The sequence below is a fragment of the Protobothrops mucrosquamatus genome, unplaced genomic scaffold, assembly GCF_001527695.2.
Source record: "Protobothrops mucrosquamatus isolate PMUCROS unplaced genomic scaffold, P.Mucros_1.0 scaffold288, whole genome shotgun sequence".
Classification (NCBI taxonomy): domain Eukaryota; kingdom Metazoa; phylum Chordata; class Lepidosauria; order Squamata; family Viperidae; genus Protobothrops; species Protobothrops mucrosquamatus.
Window position 1 is genome coordinate 263,376 of NW_015386632.1, and position 19,619 is coordinate 282,994.

Consider the following 19,619-nt stretch of genomic DNA (forward strand, 5'->3'; position numbering starts at 1 on the left):
ACACACACACGCACAAACATGCACACATATATTTACAGAGGGGGAGAACATTTTTTAATTGGCTTCATTTTTTTCTTTACTATATTTTAATTTTTTAAAAAACTTTATTTTTCTATGATCATTTTATTAAGTTTGGGCATTTATTTTTTCTTTCCTTTTGTTTACAATATGGAACTTCATAATTCAGCCTCTCTTGGTTCTGAAACTAATATAAACCCACTATCCTCTGCCAGCAATTACAAATGCAGGAAGTCAGACTTAGATCAGAGTTCTGTAAAACTCACCAAAGTATGGAAATGTGAGAGCCCAGGAAAAACAAACAAGTTTATCGCAGAAGCTGAAGTTCCACTAAGATAAATCCAGGATCCAGCAATTAAAGCTAAGTTTAAACTTAAAATGAAAGTATTAATACTTTATTAGTCCAAAGGTCAGTCCAGGAATAAGTAGCAATGTATGTTCAAGAAGCTGTGTCTGAGGTTGGAAAATTGTTTGTCAACAAAAGTCTGACTTCCAGGCCAGACTCTAGATCAGGGGTCTCCAACCTTGGCAACTTTACGACTTGTGGACTTCAACTCCCAGAATTCCTCAGCCAGCGATGCACAGTACACAAGTCGTAAAGTTGCCAAGGTTGGAGACCCCTGATCTGTATCAAGTGACTCATTCTATTGCTGTGTTTCTGCAACAGGTGGCTGATTACCTGACTGCTCCTGACTCATCCTCCAATGAGTCTTGCTCTTTCTGAGCCTCATTTAGAGATAACTGAGAGCCTGCTAGCTCCTCAGCTAAAAAGCTCAGAACCTCTCAAATTTTGTTTCGCCAGTTCAAAGTCGGACTCAACAGACAGGCTCATAACATCCAGAGAAATCCTGGCAAGTGATGGAAATCTTGCATGCTTTGGGATTGGTTTGAGTAACTGTACTCTTATATATGAAAAATACTGGGGCACAGTCATGGTATCCTTGACACATGAAAAGTTTGTATTACGGGATAATTACAATTTCAAAATTATTTATTTTCAGTTAATTAGGCAATCATATAAATCCCATTACTAACTCATACAATGACTCTAGGTGCTCGCAATAATCCATAAAACATAGTTAAAAAACAAAGGTACTCTTGCCCCCAAGTGCCACACCAAATACTCTCAACCCCCATCGTAGCTCATTGCTTGGGGGAAGAGCCAGATGTTCTCCAGCATTGGAGATGGAGGATCCACCCATGGGTAGTAGACTGTATTCCTGCCCAATCAGATCAAGTCAGCCAAAGTTGCCACGCCCGTCCTGGACCATAGATCCCAGTCTTGACTTGATCTTGCCCATGGACGGACGTATAACTCTGGCTCTTAGGCAGGTATAGTCTTGACTATTGGTGAATCCTCCACCTTCTTTGGCTAATTAGTCTAATTTCAAAAAACGTCCGATATCAACGGGCCGCCATTTTGAGGTTCGGCCGCCATTTTGAGGACCGCCTCTGGCTGGGATCTCCCCCCCATTATCAGCAGTTAGATCTCTCTTGTGATAGGAATTCTGAATAGCCCTGGAAAATTCCTTCTCAGGCCCTCGTGTCTCCTAGTCTGCTTGTTTGCCATTTTAAGGGCCAAGTCACTCCTTTCGTGACTGCTATTTGTCATTTGGCCACGAGGATTCCAGGTGTTCCCACAGAGCATCTGTCCTTTTCCTCCTCAAATTAGGCCGGATTCCAGACATACTCACAGTGTGCCTGTCCTTATCCGACCAATAATATTACCTAGTGGTTCCTAAAAGTACCTGGGTTCCATACGTACCCACAGTGCGTGTGTCCTCACCCAGAAGTTGTACTCTCTAGATACCAGGGGGTCCCACTCGAGTCCCTGTGCTATCTGAGAATGGAGGCTACTAATTCTTCTTCAGAAGCCGCTGCGCCTCCTCCACCCACCTTAACGTCTGCCGCTCCACCCAGTCTGGAGGGACCTGACAAGCCTACATCTAAAACCAAAGTCAGGTCTACGAACAAGACCTCCAAGAGGGCAGACAAACAAGCCAGCCGGAGACATCAGGCCCTAGAAAGGGAGTTTTCTAGAGCACAAAAGGCAGCTAGACTAGATCCCCCCCAAACCGAGGGATTAACATACACTCTACCCTTGGGGCCTCCCGCCTTTTCCCCGAGGGGATGGACTACGGGAGAACTCTCACATTCCCCTGTACCTCCTGTTCCGCGGTCACATTACGGCCTTCCAGAGGCAACTTTCACCCCTACAGCGGCAGGCCTCCGACCTACGGAGTCTGTCCCCATACCTTCGGAGGATCGCCTGGCCTTCTTGATTGCGCAGGCAGTTGATAGCGCCTTGAACGCCAGGGTGATTCCTCTTAGACCTCAGATTGCGAATCCCATCCCTACACAAGGTCAGGCTGAGGAGACTTATGAAGCACCTTCCTCACCATCAGGGTCCTCGTATTCTGAGGGCCTATCCCTCCATGACCAGGACACTGACCAAGGGTTTCCAATGTCTGAGGAGGAGGAGACTTCCCCTGATGCTCCGGCATTCAGTGGCATGTTTAATCCTTCTGCTTTCGTTACTCTGCTCCGAAAGGTCGCATCCACAGCCCACCGGGGATCTGAGCCTCCTTCAATGACGGCCACTGTTCCCCGGACCCGGAGTTAGATCCCAATTTTACTGAGCCAGTGGCGGCTCAACATCGCATCCCATGCCCTCCCATGTTCATGACCAATATACAAAAACAATGGGCTTCTCCAGCTTCCCTCCCTCTTCCTAGCGCTACTGACAAGAGACTTTATAATGTAGCTAAGGAGCTGGAAGAGGCTTTAGAGGTACCTGCAGTGGATGAACCTTTAGGTCCCCTGGTTTCATCCACCGCCATACCCGGAGACGTCTCTGAAGCCCTCAAAGCGGAGGACCGTAAGTCCGAACTCGCTTATCGTAAGACCCATCAGGCTGCAGCTTGGGCGATTAGAGCGGCCTCCTCCGCTTCATTCTTTAATAGATCCGCCCATCGCTGGCTCAAACAGCTCCAGGCCCGTACCCCAGCTGATGATGTCCGCTCTCACCAGGACCTTAGTAAAATGGTAGCGGCCATCGAATATGCATCAGATGCATCTCTCCAAGCCACCAGGTTTGCCTCCAAGGCTATGGCATCCAGCGTCACTGGTCGGCGTATGCTTTGGCTGAAGCATTGGCGTGCCGACGTCAAATCCAAGTGGCGCCTGTCATCGGCTCCATACCAAGGAGGCAAATTGTTTGGTGGGGCCTTAGAACCATACCTTACTGAAAATAAGGACAAGCGCAAGGTCCTTAACCACATTCTAAACAAGTCGGAGAAACGAAAATTTTTTTATCCCCGCAAACAGTTCTTTCGGCCTAACAACAGGTACACTTACACCCAGCCCTTCCAGCCTTTTCGTCCCTTTCCGGCCAGGCAGGACAGGCAGGACAGACAATACGACGGGCAGACGGCTAAACCCAGGCAACAATTTCAGGGTAAGCGGCCCTTTCGGGGGAGTGGCCGCCCATTCCGGCGCTCCAAGTGACTCCCTGACGGTTATTCCCATAGGGGGCAGACTATCTCTCTTTGCCCACCAATGGGAGGCTACCAGCACGGACTCATGGGTGCTCAATACCATACGCAACGGCCTCTATCTGGAGTTCATCTCCGATCCCCCGAATCACTTTATCTCTTGCCCATACCCTCGAAATCAAATAAAGAGGAAGTTGATGTGTGACGCCGTCCAACATCTTCTGGACATACAGGCCATAGAACCGGTTCCGGTGGACCAGAGAGGTCGGGGATTTTATTCCATCCTCTTTGTCATTCCCAAGACGTCGGGGGGATGGAGGGCCATCTTGGATCTCAAGGGTTTAAACTACCATCTTGTTTACCGCAAGTTCAAGATGCAGACGCTCCGATCCATCTTAGGAAGCGTAAGAAAAGGAGACTTCCTGACGTCCATCGATCTAACGGAAGCGTACCTTCATATCCCCATCTCTCTCGCCCACCGACGGTTCCTAAGGTTTGCTTACAAAGGTCAGCATTACCAATACAGGGCCCTACCTTTTGGCCTTTCATCGGCTCCCAGGGTGTTTACCAAGATCCTAGCGGTCCTGGCAGCTCACTTACGGATGGTTCCGGTCAGGGTCCAATGTTACTTGGACGACATCCTGATCCAGTCATCTTCCATCCAGTCCGCCAGGACGGATCTAACAATGGTAGTGAGCCTGCTCCAGGACCATGGGTTCTCGGTAAACTTCCTCAAGAGTCACATGATCCCCACAACAAAACTGTTACATCTGGGGGCCATAATAGACACGTTGCAATGCAAGGTGTACTTATCTCAGGAACGCCGGGACAATCTGAGGAAATCAGTCCTCCAGGTACGCAGGGGACGCACAGCGTCCTTGCTCACCCTTTCCAAATTATTGGGTCAAATGATATCGACCATAGCTATTGTTCCGTGGTCCAGACTCCGCTCCAGGGAACTACAGCGGTTCCTGCTCCCCTTTCAGAGGCAGAACCTCAGTGCCTCCCATCAAAGGGTGAGGCTCCCTCCTCAGGTAGTGCGATCCCTCGGATGGTGGCTGTCGCCAGCCATCCTCAAGGGGTCGTTGTTCAAAGAACCGGGCCGAACACTGCTGACGACCAACGCCAGTCTATTTGGCTGGGGTGCGCACCTTCAATCGCAGTGGGCACAGGGTCGTTGGTCCAATTCGGACCTTCGGCACGACATCAACTGGCTGGAGTTGCGGGCCATTCATTTAGCTCTCCGACATTTTCACGCTCTGGTAAGGCGGCGTCATGTACTTGTCCTCACGGACAACGTGACTGCCAAGGCTCACGTGAACAGGCAAGGGGGCACCCGTTCACGGGCTCTATTGACCGAGTCACTGTTGCTGGGATCCTGGGCAGAACACAACTTGGCTTCCATCAAGGCCGACCACATTTCGGGGAAGGAGAACACTCAAGCCGACAGGTTGAGCAGGGCCACCATAGACCACTCGGAATGGCGCCTCCATCCGAGGGTGTTCAAGGAGATTTGTCACCGTTTCGGCCGCCCACTAGTGGATCTCTTTGCGTCCCCGGCCAACACCCAGTTACACCGGTTCTTCTCCCGGTTCCCCTCTCGGGGCGGAACAGATCGATGCGCTTCGGTCCCCATGGCCTCCGGGTCTCCTGTATGCCTTCCCGCCGCTCCCTCTGATTCCGGCGGTGGTTCGCAAAATTCTCCAAGAGGGTGCGGAGATACTTCTAATTGCTCCTTATTGGCCACGGAGACCCTAGTTCGCCGATCTTCTGAGCCTATCCATCACGAGCCCATGGTGGATTCCCCCGGACAGAGTCTCACTCAGTCAGGGGGCCATCCTCCATCAGGATCCCCAATGGCTCCAGTTAGCCGTTTGGCGCTTGAGCGGTCTTGTTTGTCACGACAGCTCTGTTCCACAGGGGTGATCAACATAATTCAAGCATCTCGTCCCTCCACGAACCGAATTTACGAGTCCACATGGCGTAATTTCCAATCCTGGTGCTCCAGGAGGCAGTTGTCACTTGCTCAACTCACTATTCCCCATATTTTGGAATATCTATTGGAGGGTCTGGAGAGGGAGCTAGCCCCGAACACGTTACGCAGGCAGGTAGCTGCTCTCTCCACAGTTCTATCCTGGGACTCTGTAGAGTCGTTAGGGCATCACCCCTTGATTAGATCTTTCCTCAAGGGAGCGGCGAACACCAGGCCGCCTACGGTACATAGGTACCCGTCCTGGGACTTGCCACGGGTACTTCTGGCCTTGACGAGGCCGCCTTTCGAACCCCTGAGATCGTGCGACTTTCAACACCTTGCCCACAAGGTGGCCTTTTTAGTGGCAATCACGTCGGCTCGACGTATCTCTGAGCTGGCAGCGCTCTCGGTCCGCAAGGACCTGTGTTTTTTCCGCTCAGACAGGGTGATCCTTCGTCTCGATCCCACTTTCATACCGAAGGTAAATTCACCATTTCATAAGAACCAGGACATGGTGCTCCCGGATTTTTGTCCGAACCCTTCGTGCGCCCTTGAGCGGCAATGGCATAGCTTGGATGTCCGCAGGGCGCTCAGTTATTATATCTCACGGACAGCGGATTTCCGCAAATCGGAGGCCCTGTTCGTATCTTCCCACCCTTCTTCCAGGGGTCGGAAGGTCTCCTCGTCCACAATAGGCAGGTGGATCAGGAAGTGCATCGCCGGGGCATATCAGGCTGATTCATTGCCGGTTCCAAGAGGAGTCACGGCCCACTCCACCAGAAGTGCTTCTACCTCTGCGGCCTGGGATACTCAGGCGTCCATAGAGGATATCTGCAGAGCGGCCACTTGGTCCTCGCCTTCTCCATTTATTCGACACTATAGAATTGATAAATTCGCTTCCGCGGAGGCCTCCTTCGGTAGGAGGGTCCTCCAACAGGTACTTCATCAAAGTGCCACACCGGACCAGTCTGTTTCCCACCCTAAGGGACAGTAGGCTTTGGTATGTCCCATGGGTGGATCCTCCATCTCCAGTGCTGGAGAAGGGGCGTTGTCTTACCTGAACGCCTTTTCTCAGCACGGAGATGGAGGATCCACCTTCCCCCCCTATTTCTTTTGGGGCAGCTATTACCTAGGATAGTTAGTTTCTGAGCCAATACGTCCTATGTCAGTCAATGGCTTCGCTCGCGTCAAGACTGGGATCTATGGTCCAGGACGGGCGTGGCAACTTTGGCTGACTTGATCTGATTGGGCAGGAATACAGTCTACTACCCATGGGTGGATCCTCCATCTCCGTGCTGAGAAAAGGCGTTCAGGTAAGACAACGCCCCTTCTCAGCTCTCCAGAAAACAAAAAAGGTAGGATCTCCCAAGGTACCATCAGATGGCAATATTTAAAGGAGGGTACCAGGAACATGCACACTCTTATCTAACTAGTAGAATATACAGATACCCTCAGGGAGAGGTGGTCCCACAAGTAACATGGCCCTGTGTCATAAAGATGATCACCATATTGTGATTTGCACCCAGAAAGCATCTGCCAGCGCAGTTTGTGCACATTGATGTTACTCAGGTGAGCTGCTGGGCACCAAAACTGCATGTGTCATTGCATTCTGGGCTAGTTGCCACTTCTAGATAGTCTTCAAGGGTAGCCCCATGTAGAGCGCATTGCAATAATTCAAAATAGCAGATACTTTTTTTCAGGAGGGTAAACTGAGCTTTGGCCCCAAAATTAAAGTAATCCTTGACTTCTGGTCATTCATTTAGCAAACATTTGAAGTTACAACAAACCTGAAAAAAATGATTTATGACTAGCCATTATGACCATCACAGTTTCCCCGCAGTTATGTGATCACAGATTGTGTCTTGGCAGTCAGCATGTATTTAACAATGATCAAGCATGTGATGATTCGCGATAGAAGTTCCAGTCTAAATGAATGATCATTGTTGTCATAAAGCAAGGACTATCCATATACTGTAAGTCTCCTTGTATTCTTGGGTTTTCAGTATATCAGCCTCACTTAAAACTGTTATTTATATTTAGGAATTCAGACATACATGTTTGTATTTAATGCAACTCCTTTAAAATAAAAATAGACCTGACCTGGGGGAGTATGTGGGAAGGAATATGACAACAAATAAATAAAATTGCAATTTTTTTAGATGATCAATTAAAGCATAGGCTGTGAAACATAAATTAGGATTAGATAACTTCATTATAATTTATTCAAGTAATATATCAAATAATCAGAGAAAATATAAAATGTTACACTCTCATAAAAGATCTATATCTAAATATTCTTATAAGAGTAACAAAATAGTAAAGGATTTTAAACATAAAATATAATAAATTCTAATCTTTAGAAGTGTCTTTGCCAATAATAACAATATTAGCCATATGTGCTTCAGGTTTTTTACACTAATCCTTAATATATTACTACAACAGTGATTGGAATTTTCATCATAAATCATTGCAGTCGTATGTCAAGTCATCACATAACCAGACCCAATTTTATGGTCATTTTGACAGCAGTTTTAAGTCAAATCACTGTGATAGTTAAGTGAATCACACTGTTGTTAAGCAAATCTAGCTTCCTTTTATTAAACAACTTTAGCTTCCTCAGTATTTTTTGCTGGAAAGTTAGAAAACATGCTGCAAAAGTTTGTAAATGAAAGCTGGTTGCCAAGTGCCTTAATTATGACCACATGACTGCAGAAGGTGGTATGATAGTTTGCAAGAATTTAGGTTGTAAGTGACTTTTCCAGAGGCTACCATAATTTCAAGCCATTGTTAATTGAACAGTTGTAAATTGAGGACTACCTATATAGGAATTCTCAGACTGAAAATGTATTATCTTCATTTTATATCAAATATTACTGCTGACTGAAAATATTAAAATGATTCTAACAAAATTGACCATGTATTAACTGTACTGCATAAAGCAAGTGACAAAGCATCTCTGGCATCCTGCTGTTACTAAAGTATGATTCCCAGCAGTCCCAGTCAATATAGCAGTTAGGCTATCTCATGCGAGATTCTAATCATATAATATGTTTAATTTTACCTAATGAAACTTAGGTTGATAAAATGTTAGATCAGAAACAATATATCCTTTTAAAATTGTAAATAGTAGGTGCATGAAAATGTATTAAATATAAATGTACAAAAGCATATATACTCTTTCATACACACACACACACACACGCTCACTATCGCAGAATAGATATTTTGTCATGTTTGTACTGAATATGTGAAGCCAACTAACATTGTACAAAGCATATGTGAAGCTTTAGATTTAGCAACTGGTGACACCTCTTTTAACAGTAAAAAAAACAAATGTTTCCTGAACCTTTTGATCAATCCTTCACATTAGCTTGGAGATATTGGCTTAAATTCATTGACTCTTTCGAACTTTTTTTCATGAACCTCTCACTTCACATTGTAAAATTTCCCTTTGATTAAGGCTAGAACTTTAACTCTAAAATGCACAATTCTTTTGTTTTTATTGTAAAATTTTATTGTAAAATTACCTAAATGGTTTTATGCTGCATCATCCAGATTCATTTAAGTTTCAGCTTAATTCAGTCCAGTTGTTAATACAATTAAATTCAGTTGTTGTGATAACTATTGCAAGCCATATCTCCTGAGGCTGAAGAGCAGCCCCAAACCATGATACACCCATCACCACACTTCATGATTGTGATGTTTCTTTTGTTGAAGTGCATCATTTCATTCTCTATAAAGATAATGTTTCTCATCAGTGGCAGAAAGATATTTTTTCTGCCAATCTGTCCACAGAATGTTGTTCCAGAAGTCTGCTGAATCATCAAAGTAGTCTTTAGCAAATTTGAGATGGGTAGCAATCTGGAGAGCAGTAGTTTCTTCATTGGTACCTTACCTATTCTATTTTGTGTATTTGAAGCTGAGTGCTCACTTGTTTAGAGTCGTTTTTAAAAATAATATGGGGCTGTTACCCTTTGTAATTACCCTGTAGTCCTTTACTTTTCCTCCTCAATCTTTTTTAAACATCTATTACAGAAAAATAAAAAGAGCCTACAAAAGGATTGGGTATCAGCTGTTCTTGTTCCCTTGTTTCCCCTCAACTTTTTAAAAACCCCTTAGTCCTAAATTTCTTGTCTTCTTTACTTTTGGGGCTGTTTCACAGCATTTCCTCTGCTTCTGATTTCCACTTTTTACTTTTCCTGGGCTATGTTCCCTCGCTGTTAAAGTCTGAAATTTCCCACTCTACCATCCCCACTTCCTTTTCCTCCAATTCTTTATCTTTTCTTTCAGATTCTCTCTTTCCTCTACCTGGTTCCCAGGTACTAATTTCTGCAACATCCTGCTCCTTCTCAACCTGTCTTTCCTGCTATTTATTTATTTATTTTATTTATTACATTTGTTTCCCGCCCAGCTTGCTGCAAGACGACTATAGTTCTCTGCTGCTTCTGTCTCTGTCCAATTCAAGCTTTTTTTAAAAAAGTGCTGCAATTTTTAAATTGTTATTAAAATATTTAATAGCATTTTAAAGTAAATAAATACATATGGGTCTCCAGTATTACCCATTTGATATGGCTTTTTTATCACAAAAAATGTTCTCACATGAATTCTTTAGTGTATGAATTGTAGATTTCATAATTTCTATGAACCCATGAGACTTTTGATTATTAGGCACAATGTATATTCACCAGGATGCACATATTATTTAAATAAAATCTGTAAATGCATGTGAAAATGAATGTGCACATAAATTACACCCATGACAATTTTGCTGAAATTCTGTATAAATGGGTATTATATGATTTTTTTTCTGTTTCTCCCATGCAGTAACTTTATATAGCAAGAATATTTTTATTAAATATATTCACCTTTTAAGATGAGACATGATGCTATACTTCCTATAGTTTGTATTGTTTTCTGATAATTTTGTTTTTATTTCAGCATTATCTGCATACCAGAGGTACTACAGTTTACAATCTGACTACTGGAAGGTCTGTATATATTTTAATTGCCAGCAATTAGTATGTTTTTTTTATTTTATAGAGGACTATTTAATCTATTACTTACACAGTGATTATTTTTAATTATTGTTTACACTGATATTTATCATAGCTAAAATTTCCATATTAAGAAGATCGCGACATCACTACTAGATTCCAGTTTAGTTCAGCATCCTGTTTCTCACTCAGGCCCTTGAGTGTACAGGGAGTCCTCGACTTACAACAGTTCGCTTAGTGACTGTTTGAAGTTACAACGGCACTGAAAATATATGACTTATGACCATTTTTCACTCTTATGACCGTTGCAGCATCCCCATGGTCATGTGATTTACATCCAGATGCTTGACAACGGACTCATTTACAACGGTTGCAGTTCCTGGAGTCATATGATCCTCTTTTGCAACCTTCTGACAAGCAAAGTCAATGGGGAAACTAGATTCACTTTACAGCCATGTTACTAATTTAACAACTACAATGATTCACTTAACAAATATGGCAAGAAAAGTCATAAAATGGGGCAAACTCACTTAATAAACTTCTCACTTAGCAACATAAATTTTGGGCTCAGTTGTGGTGTAAGCTGAGGACTACCTGTATTAGTCTTTTCCTGCAATGTTCTCTAGTAATTACCAATTATAATGCTGTATTTGAACCCAAAAGCAGTTGCCATGTTCATTGCTACTTTACTTTTCCATGAATTTGTCTAACAGTTTCAAGTTTCCTAAGTCATCAATATTGTCAAATTGTGGAGATGAATGTCTTAGTTTAGCTAGATATGATATTGATAGTGTTCATCAATTCAATTTTATTGGAAAACCTTGGGTTTCAGAATTACAAAAGATTAGGAACACTTAATTCTATTGTGTAGCAATCAGAATTTAGAAAAGTTGGATTACTGTAGGACAAGTGTTCTATTGATCACTAATCCAGAATTCAGCAACAACTGTTACATAATAACAGAATATGTTCATAAAGGTAACTATCAAACTTCAAGATTATTTTCAGATTAATCAAGACAAGATTAGAATTCCTAGAATACTTTATTAACCAAATGTTATTCGATACACACAGAATTTGTCTCCGGTGCAAAAGTTCTCAGTGTACATCTAAAGCAGTAATAATAATCATAATAATGATACCAATAAGAGGGGGGTAAAGAATATGGGAAAGATAATAATACTACAGCCATACAACATGGGTAAATATACGTAGACATGACAGTACTGTGAGTATTAGGTGTTCAGCAGAGTGATAACATGAAGGAAAAAACTCTCCCTGTATCTAGTTGTTTTGGCATGCAATGCCCTATAGTGGCATCCCAAGGGGAGAAATTGTGAAACAGTTTATGTCCAGGGTGTGTGGGTGTGCAGATATTTTCTATATATGTTACTCGGATGTCATACCCTCCCTCTTATTTCCTAGCTCTTTTTGCTATTTTAAGATTTATTTTTGTTATTTGGGGGGTTGTTTATCAACTATTTGTAAACTGCTTTTCTTTTTATCTGAAAATTTGCCTTTTCTCTGGTGACTGAAATTTAGATACTTTATGAACAAGTTAATAAGTAATGATCCACTGCAGATCCCTAGATATCCATAGGATAACTGTATGATTCACTTTTGCAGATAAATGTATTTATGATATTAAGAATTTGGTTGTTTTTTTGCTATTATATGAACATTTACACTTGTTTCTTTGATTTAGCTCTGTACACTCTTGATATGGGGAGTGACACCATTTCCAATGTCCAATATCTTCCATTCTGTATTATTGATACCCAGAGAGAACTGCATCATACTGATTCTCTTTTCCAATAGGTTCCAATATTACCATCCAACAAGTTCCCTCACACATGTCAACTTATCTCCCATTGCTTCTTCTGTTCTTTTTACATATTATATTTGTATTCTGTTGTTCATTGTGTTTGCTCTTTTTGCTTTCAGTTCTAAAATGTTTAAAGACAATATCCTATTGCCCTTGGATTTATCTACAGAACTTTCCTCCATCATGTTCTGATTCTGCTTTTGCATTCTTATGGATTATTTTATACTAAATTAGCATTTCTTTTATAAATAAAAATCAACAATTTTTAACACCATTTGATACTGTCATTCCTAATAAAGGCAACATAAAGGAAGTACTTGATGTACTTTTCTGTAATAAATGACGTAGGACAACACACTTATTGAGCATTAACCTCCCTTCCCTAAATTCAGCTCATTTGTCTATCAGATACTGTTCTATACCATCCAGTAACTAGTATCTCATGAAGCTGCCTAGATCAGGGGTCCCCAACCCACGGCCCACGGCCTCTACCGGGCTGGGCCTATTCTGAATTGGGCCATGCATAGTGGCTGGCTGGAGTGCATGTATGTAAGCAGCTCAACTTGCACGAGCAGCAGGTCAGTGGGTACTCATGCGCATGTGCACTGGCCTGCCACTTGTGCAAGTTGAGCTGCACACACACGCACCAGCCCACCACTCACATGGCTCAATTCCCCCCCCCCAGCCGGGCCATCAAGCTGCTAAGATTGGGGGCCGCTGGCCTAGATTGTTACTGTACTTAATAAGCTAATTGAACTAGAGTTAGCCACATCCCTCATAACTTTTCTTATTGTAACTGTTATGTATGTAGTCCAATTCTTTGGAATGACAGGGAAGCCAATATTGAAGTCTACAATTCTTGCATTTATCTTTACCAATGAGGACATAAAAGAAATATCCAAGCCTGAATTGGCTTTTTCAGAAGAAAAATTGCACAAATAGAAACAGATGGAGGTAATGAAAGATGACAGCATTAGAAAAATTGGCAAAGTAAATATAATACGTATAGGCTAGATGTTGTTAACCAAAGACTTCTGAAAGGATTTTGATATGAAATTGCTCATCTTTTCACAAAAATACAGAACTTCTCTTTAATAATGGCATCTATTCTTTAGGATTAAAAAACTAGTCAGTGTTACCCCAGTTTTTAAAAAGGGATTGAGGGATGATAAAGGAAACCATAGGTTAATTAAGTTCCGTATGTATTGTAGATACTAAAGTAGTTGCAAGAATTATTAAAGAAAAAAGAAGCAAATACATAGAATTTCAACAAGCATGAATAAAAAGCTGTCCCGATAGATGATGTTTAAATAGACTTTCAAAAAGCCTTTGACAAAATCTCTCACCAAAAAAAATCTGACCTAACTCATCTGCGGTGTTATAAGAGGGCAGGTAATTTTATAGACTAGCAACTGGTCAGATTAGCAAGAAACAAGAGTAGGAATAAGAAAGCAAATGTGCAAAGAGATTGTGCTGGGACCACTGTTTTTTTTAACTTGTACATAAAAGATTGGCATTGGGGGTTGCTCAGATAATTGTTCAGGAAATTGTTCAGGAAAAAATCTTTGAATCACAGGGTAATTTGTTGAAAATGTCATCTCAGGGTATATCTGCTTTTTTTAAAAGCAAATTCTACACTTTGGAGTTATTATAAGGGGAATACTATTACTCCAACTGTTATGCTAATCTTTCAGGTTTTGTTGTACAATTCAGCTTAAAAGTTGTTACTATTACTGTGGTTTGTTGCTCCATAAGCCAGATGTTCAGATTGGGTTTGGCATTTTTGTCCACCTATAGAGTCCTTTCCAAGGATCTAGGATAGGCAGATGAGGATGTTTGATGGTTTAAAATGTATCATTGCAGGATGTAAACTATTCTGAGCAAAGCTGCCTTTAGCAATTGACTGATGGTGATTTTGTCAATGCTGATGTTTAAATGGTGTTTCAGCTGTTTTAGGATTGCAATCAAGTTGCCTATTACTATTGATATTACCTTTTGTCATAGTCATTCTATTTCTAATTGCAGGTCTTTGTATTTTGTTATCTTCTCCAGTTCTTTTTTCTTCTGCTGTCTCCACGTACTGCCACGTCCACTATCCAGATTTTGTTGTCTTATTGACAGTGGTTAAGTCTGGGGTATTATGTGGCAGGGGCCTGTCTGTTTGAATTTTAAAGTCCCAGAGCACTTTAGTTTCTTCATTTTCTATTCTCTGTTTTTTATGGTTCCGCCAGTTCTTGCTTGAAGGTAAATAGTATTTTTTGCAGATCTTCCAATGCACCGTTGTTGCTACTTTGTCATGCCGTCATTTGTATTTAGTCTGTGCAACTTTGCTTGCAGCAGCTAACCAGGTGATTCACTGTTTCTTCAACTTCTTTGCAGAGGTGGCACTTGTTATCTGTTGTTTCTCAATTCTGGCTTTGTATGCATTTGTTGTTAAGGCTTGATGTTGTGTAGCCAGAATTAGCCGCTCTGTCTCTTTCTTCAACTTTATTATGGTTCATTGCACAATTAACCAGATGTTTCAACTGGATTATTATGAATATGAAGCTGGCATATGTAGGCATTCATGATAGTTGAAATGAGACATGGTGTAAAAGAAATCCCTCATTTTAAGTATGTTATTTCAACTGTTTAATTTATTAATAATATATGAATGTGAGTAGGAATTGGGTCTAATCATTTGTTTAAAATGTTTTTTTAACTATCAGAAGAAATCTGAAGATGAGTGTATTTCTAGTTTTGGTGCAGTTAAAACTCTCCATTCAGTACATTATAATACCTTAAATGTTCAGGTGATTGCATTAGAATGTTGAAATTAATTTTAGAATAGTGAAGAGCAATGAATAAGTATATATGCAATCCTAATTGTTCCTGATATAATGAGAAATCAGTCGATGAGTGTTATAATCATTAGATAGATAGGCAGCCTAAGGTAATAGGCCATGTATGTGAATTTATGCATCTTTGCCTGTGTCTGTGCATGTGTGTAAACTTAGGCCCTACTTTATTAACATAGATTATTGCAAACAGGGTACTAAAAAATACAGTGTCCTAAAATCCTTTGGTAATTTAGCAGCAAAGTTGCTCTACATTCTTAGTAGGTAACTAGCTGTACCCGGCCATGTGTTGCTGTGGCTCAGTCTCAATGTGCCATTGTGCATTCATCCCAAACAATAAGTTTGCATTTCTGCAATACTTTTCTCATGCCGGATGCTTTGGAAATGTTGCACGTGGGAGTTTCAATGAATTGCATGTTCAGTGGCAATTTCAAAGTGTCCAACAGATGGCGCTGTTTTTCAAAAAAAGCAAGTTTTTACCTGTCACAGGTGTGACATCTATATAATAGTAGGTATATAAAAACACGTGCATATTTGAATGCAACGTTGTGTCAAAATTTCAAAGCAATCGGTGAACAACTTTAGGAGATTTAAGATTTTGAACAAACAAACATTTACATTTTTATTTATATAGATTAATTAAACAAAGAAAAAATTAATAGCCTGGATTTAGTGAAATCCAGAAAGCAGAAACTTGCACTGGGCCATGGGTCGGCAACCTGCGGCTCTGGAGCCGCATGCGGCTCTTTGAGCCATCTCCTGCGGCTCTGGAGCCTCCTCCGCCATTTGCAGAGAGAGAGACAGAGAGGCACTTGCACTTCCATTCTCTCTCTCTCTCTCTCTCTCTCTCTCTCTCTCTCTCTCGTGGACTTGCTCCCTCACGGGGGTCCTGGTTGGCCCTGCGCCCGGTGCCCCGCCCCCTGGGAGAAGGGGCCAGGAAGTCCCTTTCCCGGGCTGGTCCCGTCCGAGACGCACATGGCCGGGGAGCTGCGTGGGGAAGCCCTGGGATCCCCACTGGGAACAACCCGCCGGAGCCTCCGCTGAGCGGGCCAGCCCTCCCGCAAGCCGCGGCCCCAAGGGAGAGCAGCCCCTGCGATTCCCAGCCGGCGCGACCATTGGCCAAGCAGCAGCAGAGATGGAGATGGAGGGTCAGTGGCAGGGGAAGGGAGGGGGCTCTGAGTCTGCGGATCGCTGATGCGAAGTGGCCACGGGGCAGTTTGTACCCCCCCAGCTTACTTGTATCAGGCGGAGGGGCTGACGGGCCGATCAGGCAGAGCAGCTGCAGCATCGCGGCCAGGGCAAGCGGGCCGCGCGGTACCCCCCCCCCAGCGGCTCACTGCAGCTACATCTCATGGGCGGAGGGCGAGCCTGGGCAGCATGGAGTCCCAGCTGGGGCGCAGCTGGGGCGGCAGCGGCTTCCTTGCACTCCTCCCCTTCCTCCTGCTGCCCCCAGGGCGGCAGTCCTGGCTGGGCCGGCGCCGGCGGGGGCATCAGCATCCTCAGGCCGCTCCCCAGGCTGGGCGGCGACCGGGCAGCCGCATCCCTTCGCTGTTCTCTGTAGGCAGAACTCCGGCCTCCCGCAGCAGGCTGAGATAGGCGAGCCCAAGCGGCCGTCTACTGCCACCTCGGAAGATTTTCCACAGCAGCTGGTTCTCCCCGTCGGCCTCCTCTGCTCCCTCGGAACTTTCACACCAAAAGGCGGAAAGAAGAAAGTCCCAGAGAAGGAGAGCACAGGGCGGAGGGAGAGCAGTCTTTTCCGAGGGGAGGAGAAGCCAGGACGGCAGAGCTAACCATACTTTAAAAATTTAACATCTATGAGAGAGGAAGATACACCGCAGCGTAAGGGCATTGTAGGGAAGGCGGGGGGAGGGGGGAGAAGAGGGATAGGAAGGAAAGAAAATGAAGGAAGGAAGCCCTGTAGCCACCCAAGAAAAAGCAAATTTAAACACAGTAACTGCCAGGGAAGGAGGAAGGAGGGGAGGCTTGGCAACTCGCTGGAAGGGACCGATTCGGGGTTCGGGAAAGGCGTAAATCTTTCTGGATCAAGGTGGGGAGGGGCATTGGGGGTTCCGACCTCGGAGGGAAGAAAATGAAGCTGGCTCTACTTGCACAGAGCTCGTCGGGAGCCGGATCCAGCCTGACTGCGTTGCAAAGGCGGGCAGCTGCATTGCAACCTGCCACGCGGTTCCTGGGGTGTGTAAGGCTTTACCTGTTGAGCTTCGGGTGGCGGTCGGGGTGCCAGTAGTGCTTTTCTCCCGGCAGCTGCTGTGCAAACCGGGCGCAGGAGAGAGGATGAAGGAGGGATTCGGAAGGGCAATGGGGCAGGAGAGCATGTGTTGTGCCGCTGCCACAACAAGGCAAGGCAGGTGGGAGAGGGGGGGAGGTGCCCCACATGCCCCGTACCCACTTACTTCAGGGCCCCTCCAGCCAGGCCATTCCTTGTTCGACCTTCCCTTTCACTCCTCTCCCGAGCTGGACTACCATGCTACAGAGGATGGGTGGAATAGGCCCGGTCCCCCTCTGCTGTTTTGGAGCCAGGGGGAGTGACGGCGAAAGGCTCCACTGCCACTGTGTGCTGCTGGAGGGGCTTTCTTCGTGCTTCGCCCAATAGATCATCTGCCCGGTGGCAGCCACCTCCTCCTACTCCACCAACTCTCCCGTGGCTTGTGCTGTGACCAGGCAGCGCAAGCGTCCCCTGCCGCCTCCCTCTGCCAGTCCTTTGTCGCCACCACTGGAGAGAATGGGTAGGGGAGCGGCTCTGCACAGCGATGCAGAGCAGAGAAGAGCACTTGCTTGCCACTCTGCATCCCCCACGTTGCCCTTTTCCATTCTGGAAATGGCAGCCCCATTTCCTGCCGCTTCTCCTAGCACTGCTGTAGAGTTTGGTGCACCACCGCCCAGCTCCTCTCTCTTCCCAAAAGCATTTCTTCACTAACCTGCTTTCCAGCTCTGGCACGTTTTTCTCCTGCTGTAGGGAAACTGAGTTTGTTGGACAATACAAAAGTTCAGTTAGCCCTTCCAACTTCTCGCAAGATTTTTTTTTTCATGAGAAGTTGGAAGGTCTGACTGAAGTTTTTTAGTCCCATGAACTCTGTTTCCCTGCAGCAGGAGAGAAACATGCCAGAGCTGGAAATCAGGTTAGTGATGAAATGCTTTCAGGAAGAGAGAGGAGCTGGGCGGTGGTGCACCAAACTCTACAGCAGTGCTGGAAGAAGCGGCAGGAAACGGGTGCTATTTCCAGAATGGAGAAGGGAGATTCGGGGCGATCCAGGATGGTAAGCAAGGGCTCTTCTCTGCTCTGCATCTATGTGCAGAACCGCTCCTGTTCTCCGTTCTCTCCAGTGGCGGCGATGGAGGGCTGGCGGAAGGAGATGGCAGGGGAGGCTTGCGCTGCCCAGTCACAGTGCAAGCAACTGGAGAGTTGGTGGAGTAGGAGGTGGTGGCTTCTGCTGGGCAGATGATCTGTTGGGTGAAGTGCGAAGAAAGCACCTCCAGTGGCACACAATGGCAGCGGAGCCTTTCGCTGTCACTCTGGCTCCGAAACGGCGGAGGGGGACCAGGCCTACCCCGTCCATTCTCCGTAGCATGGCAGTCCAGCTCGGGAGGGAAGTGAAAGGGAAGGTTGCTGAGCAAGGAATGGCCTGGCTGTTGGGGTCCTGAAGTAAGCAGGGTACACAAGACAGCTCTACCCCCTCCCCCACCTGCTTCACCTCATTGTGGTTGCAGCGGCGCGATGTGCCACAGGGCTACCTGCTGGACATGACTGTTGGTGCCACCAACACGAGGCAAGTTAGGTGTCATAAAAAATATAAGACATCCCCCCCAAATAAGACCTAATGCCTCTTTTGGAGGCAAAAGTAATATAAGACTGGGTCTTACTTTCGGGGAAACACGATAGTTGGAGAACTACTCAAATTCTTTTATTTAATTAAAACTCTTGGAGCCTGGTACAGATGCATTTTTCTTCAAACAATCATACAGTTTGTAGTGTACATAGATTTGCAAAACAATGGGATAAAAGAATATTCCTGAACTTTGTTTTATTATTTCTCTCGTGGTTACTGTGAAATTGTGTGAATGCATCAATGCAGTGCATGTTATCTCAGCTTGCAGAGCTTGGATTCATTGAATGAGTTTACCAAAAAATGTAAATATTGCAGAATATACAGCCTCATGCTACATAACTAAGCTCCATTTCATGCTGAATAGACTAAATTATTAATGTATCTTAAATGGAATACTATATTTAGATAGATTTTTACTCCAAAAGCATTTTATTAAAATAAATTTGATAAAAATAAAAAAAATCCAGTTTAATTAAAAAAATCCCATTTTTATTTTATTTTTTTTTAAAAATAATCGATTATTATCCACCCTGCATCCAACTTAATAAATATATATTCAGGTCATAAAATCATCTCAGCAACAGAATAAATTATAGTGCAAATCCTGAGTGTTGCTGGAATGCTTTCTGAAATA

General features: G+C 44.2%; 2 protein-coding genes across 2 annotated transcripts in view; both read left to right on the plus strand.

Annotated features, from left to right (window-relative positions):
• Positions 1–357, plus strand: part of LOC107286495 (lysine-specific demethylase 6A-like) — a 54,527-nt gene extending 54,170 nt beyond the window's left edge. The window contains exon 5 of the mRNA XM_015814868.1: positions 234–357. Coding sequence (XP_015670354.1) covers positions 234–357 — 124 coding nt within the window. The remainder of the gene's footprint in view (positions 1–233) is intronic.
• The window catches only part of LOC107286489 (lysine-specific demethylase 6A), a 125,027-nt gene that overhangs the window by 4,634 nt on the left and 100,774 nt on the right, over positions 1–19,619 (plus strand). Inside the window, exon 2 of the mRNA XM_015814863.2 lies at positions 10,423–10,472. The gene's annotated coding sequence lies outside the window, so the exon portion shown is untranslated. The remainder of the gene's footprint in view (positions 1–10,422; positions 10,473–19,619) is intronic.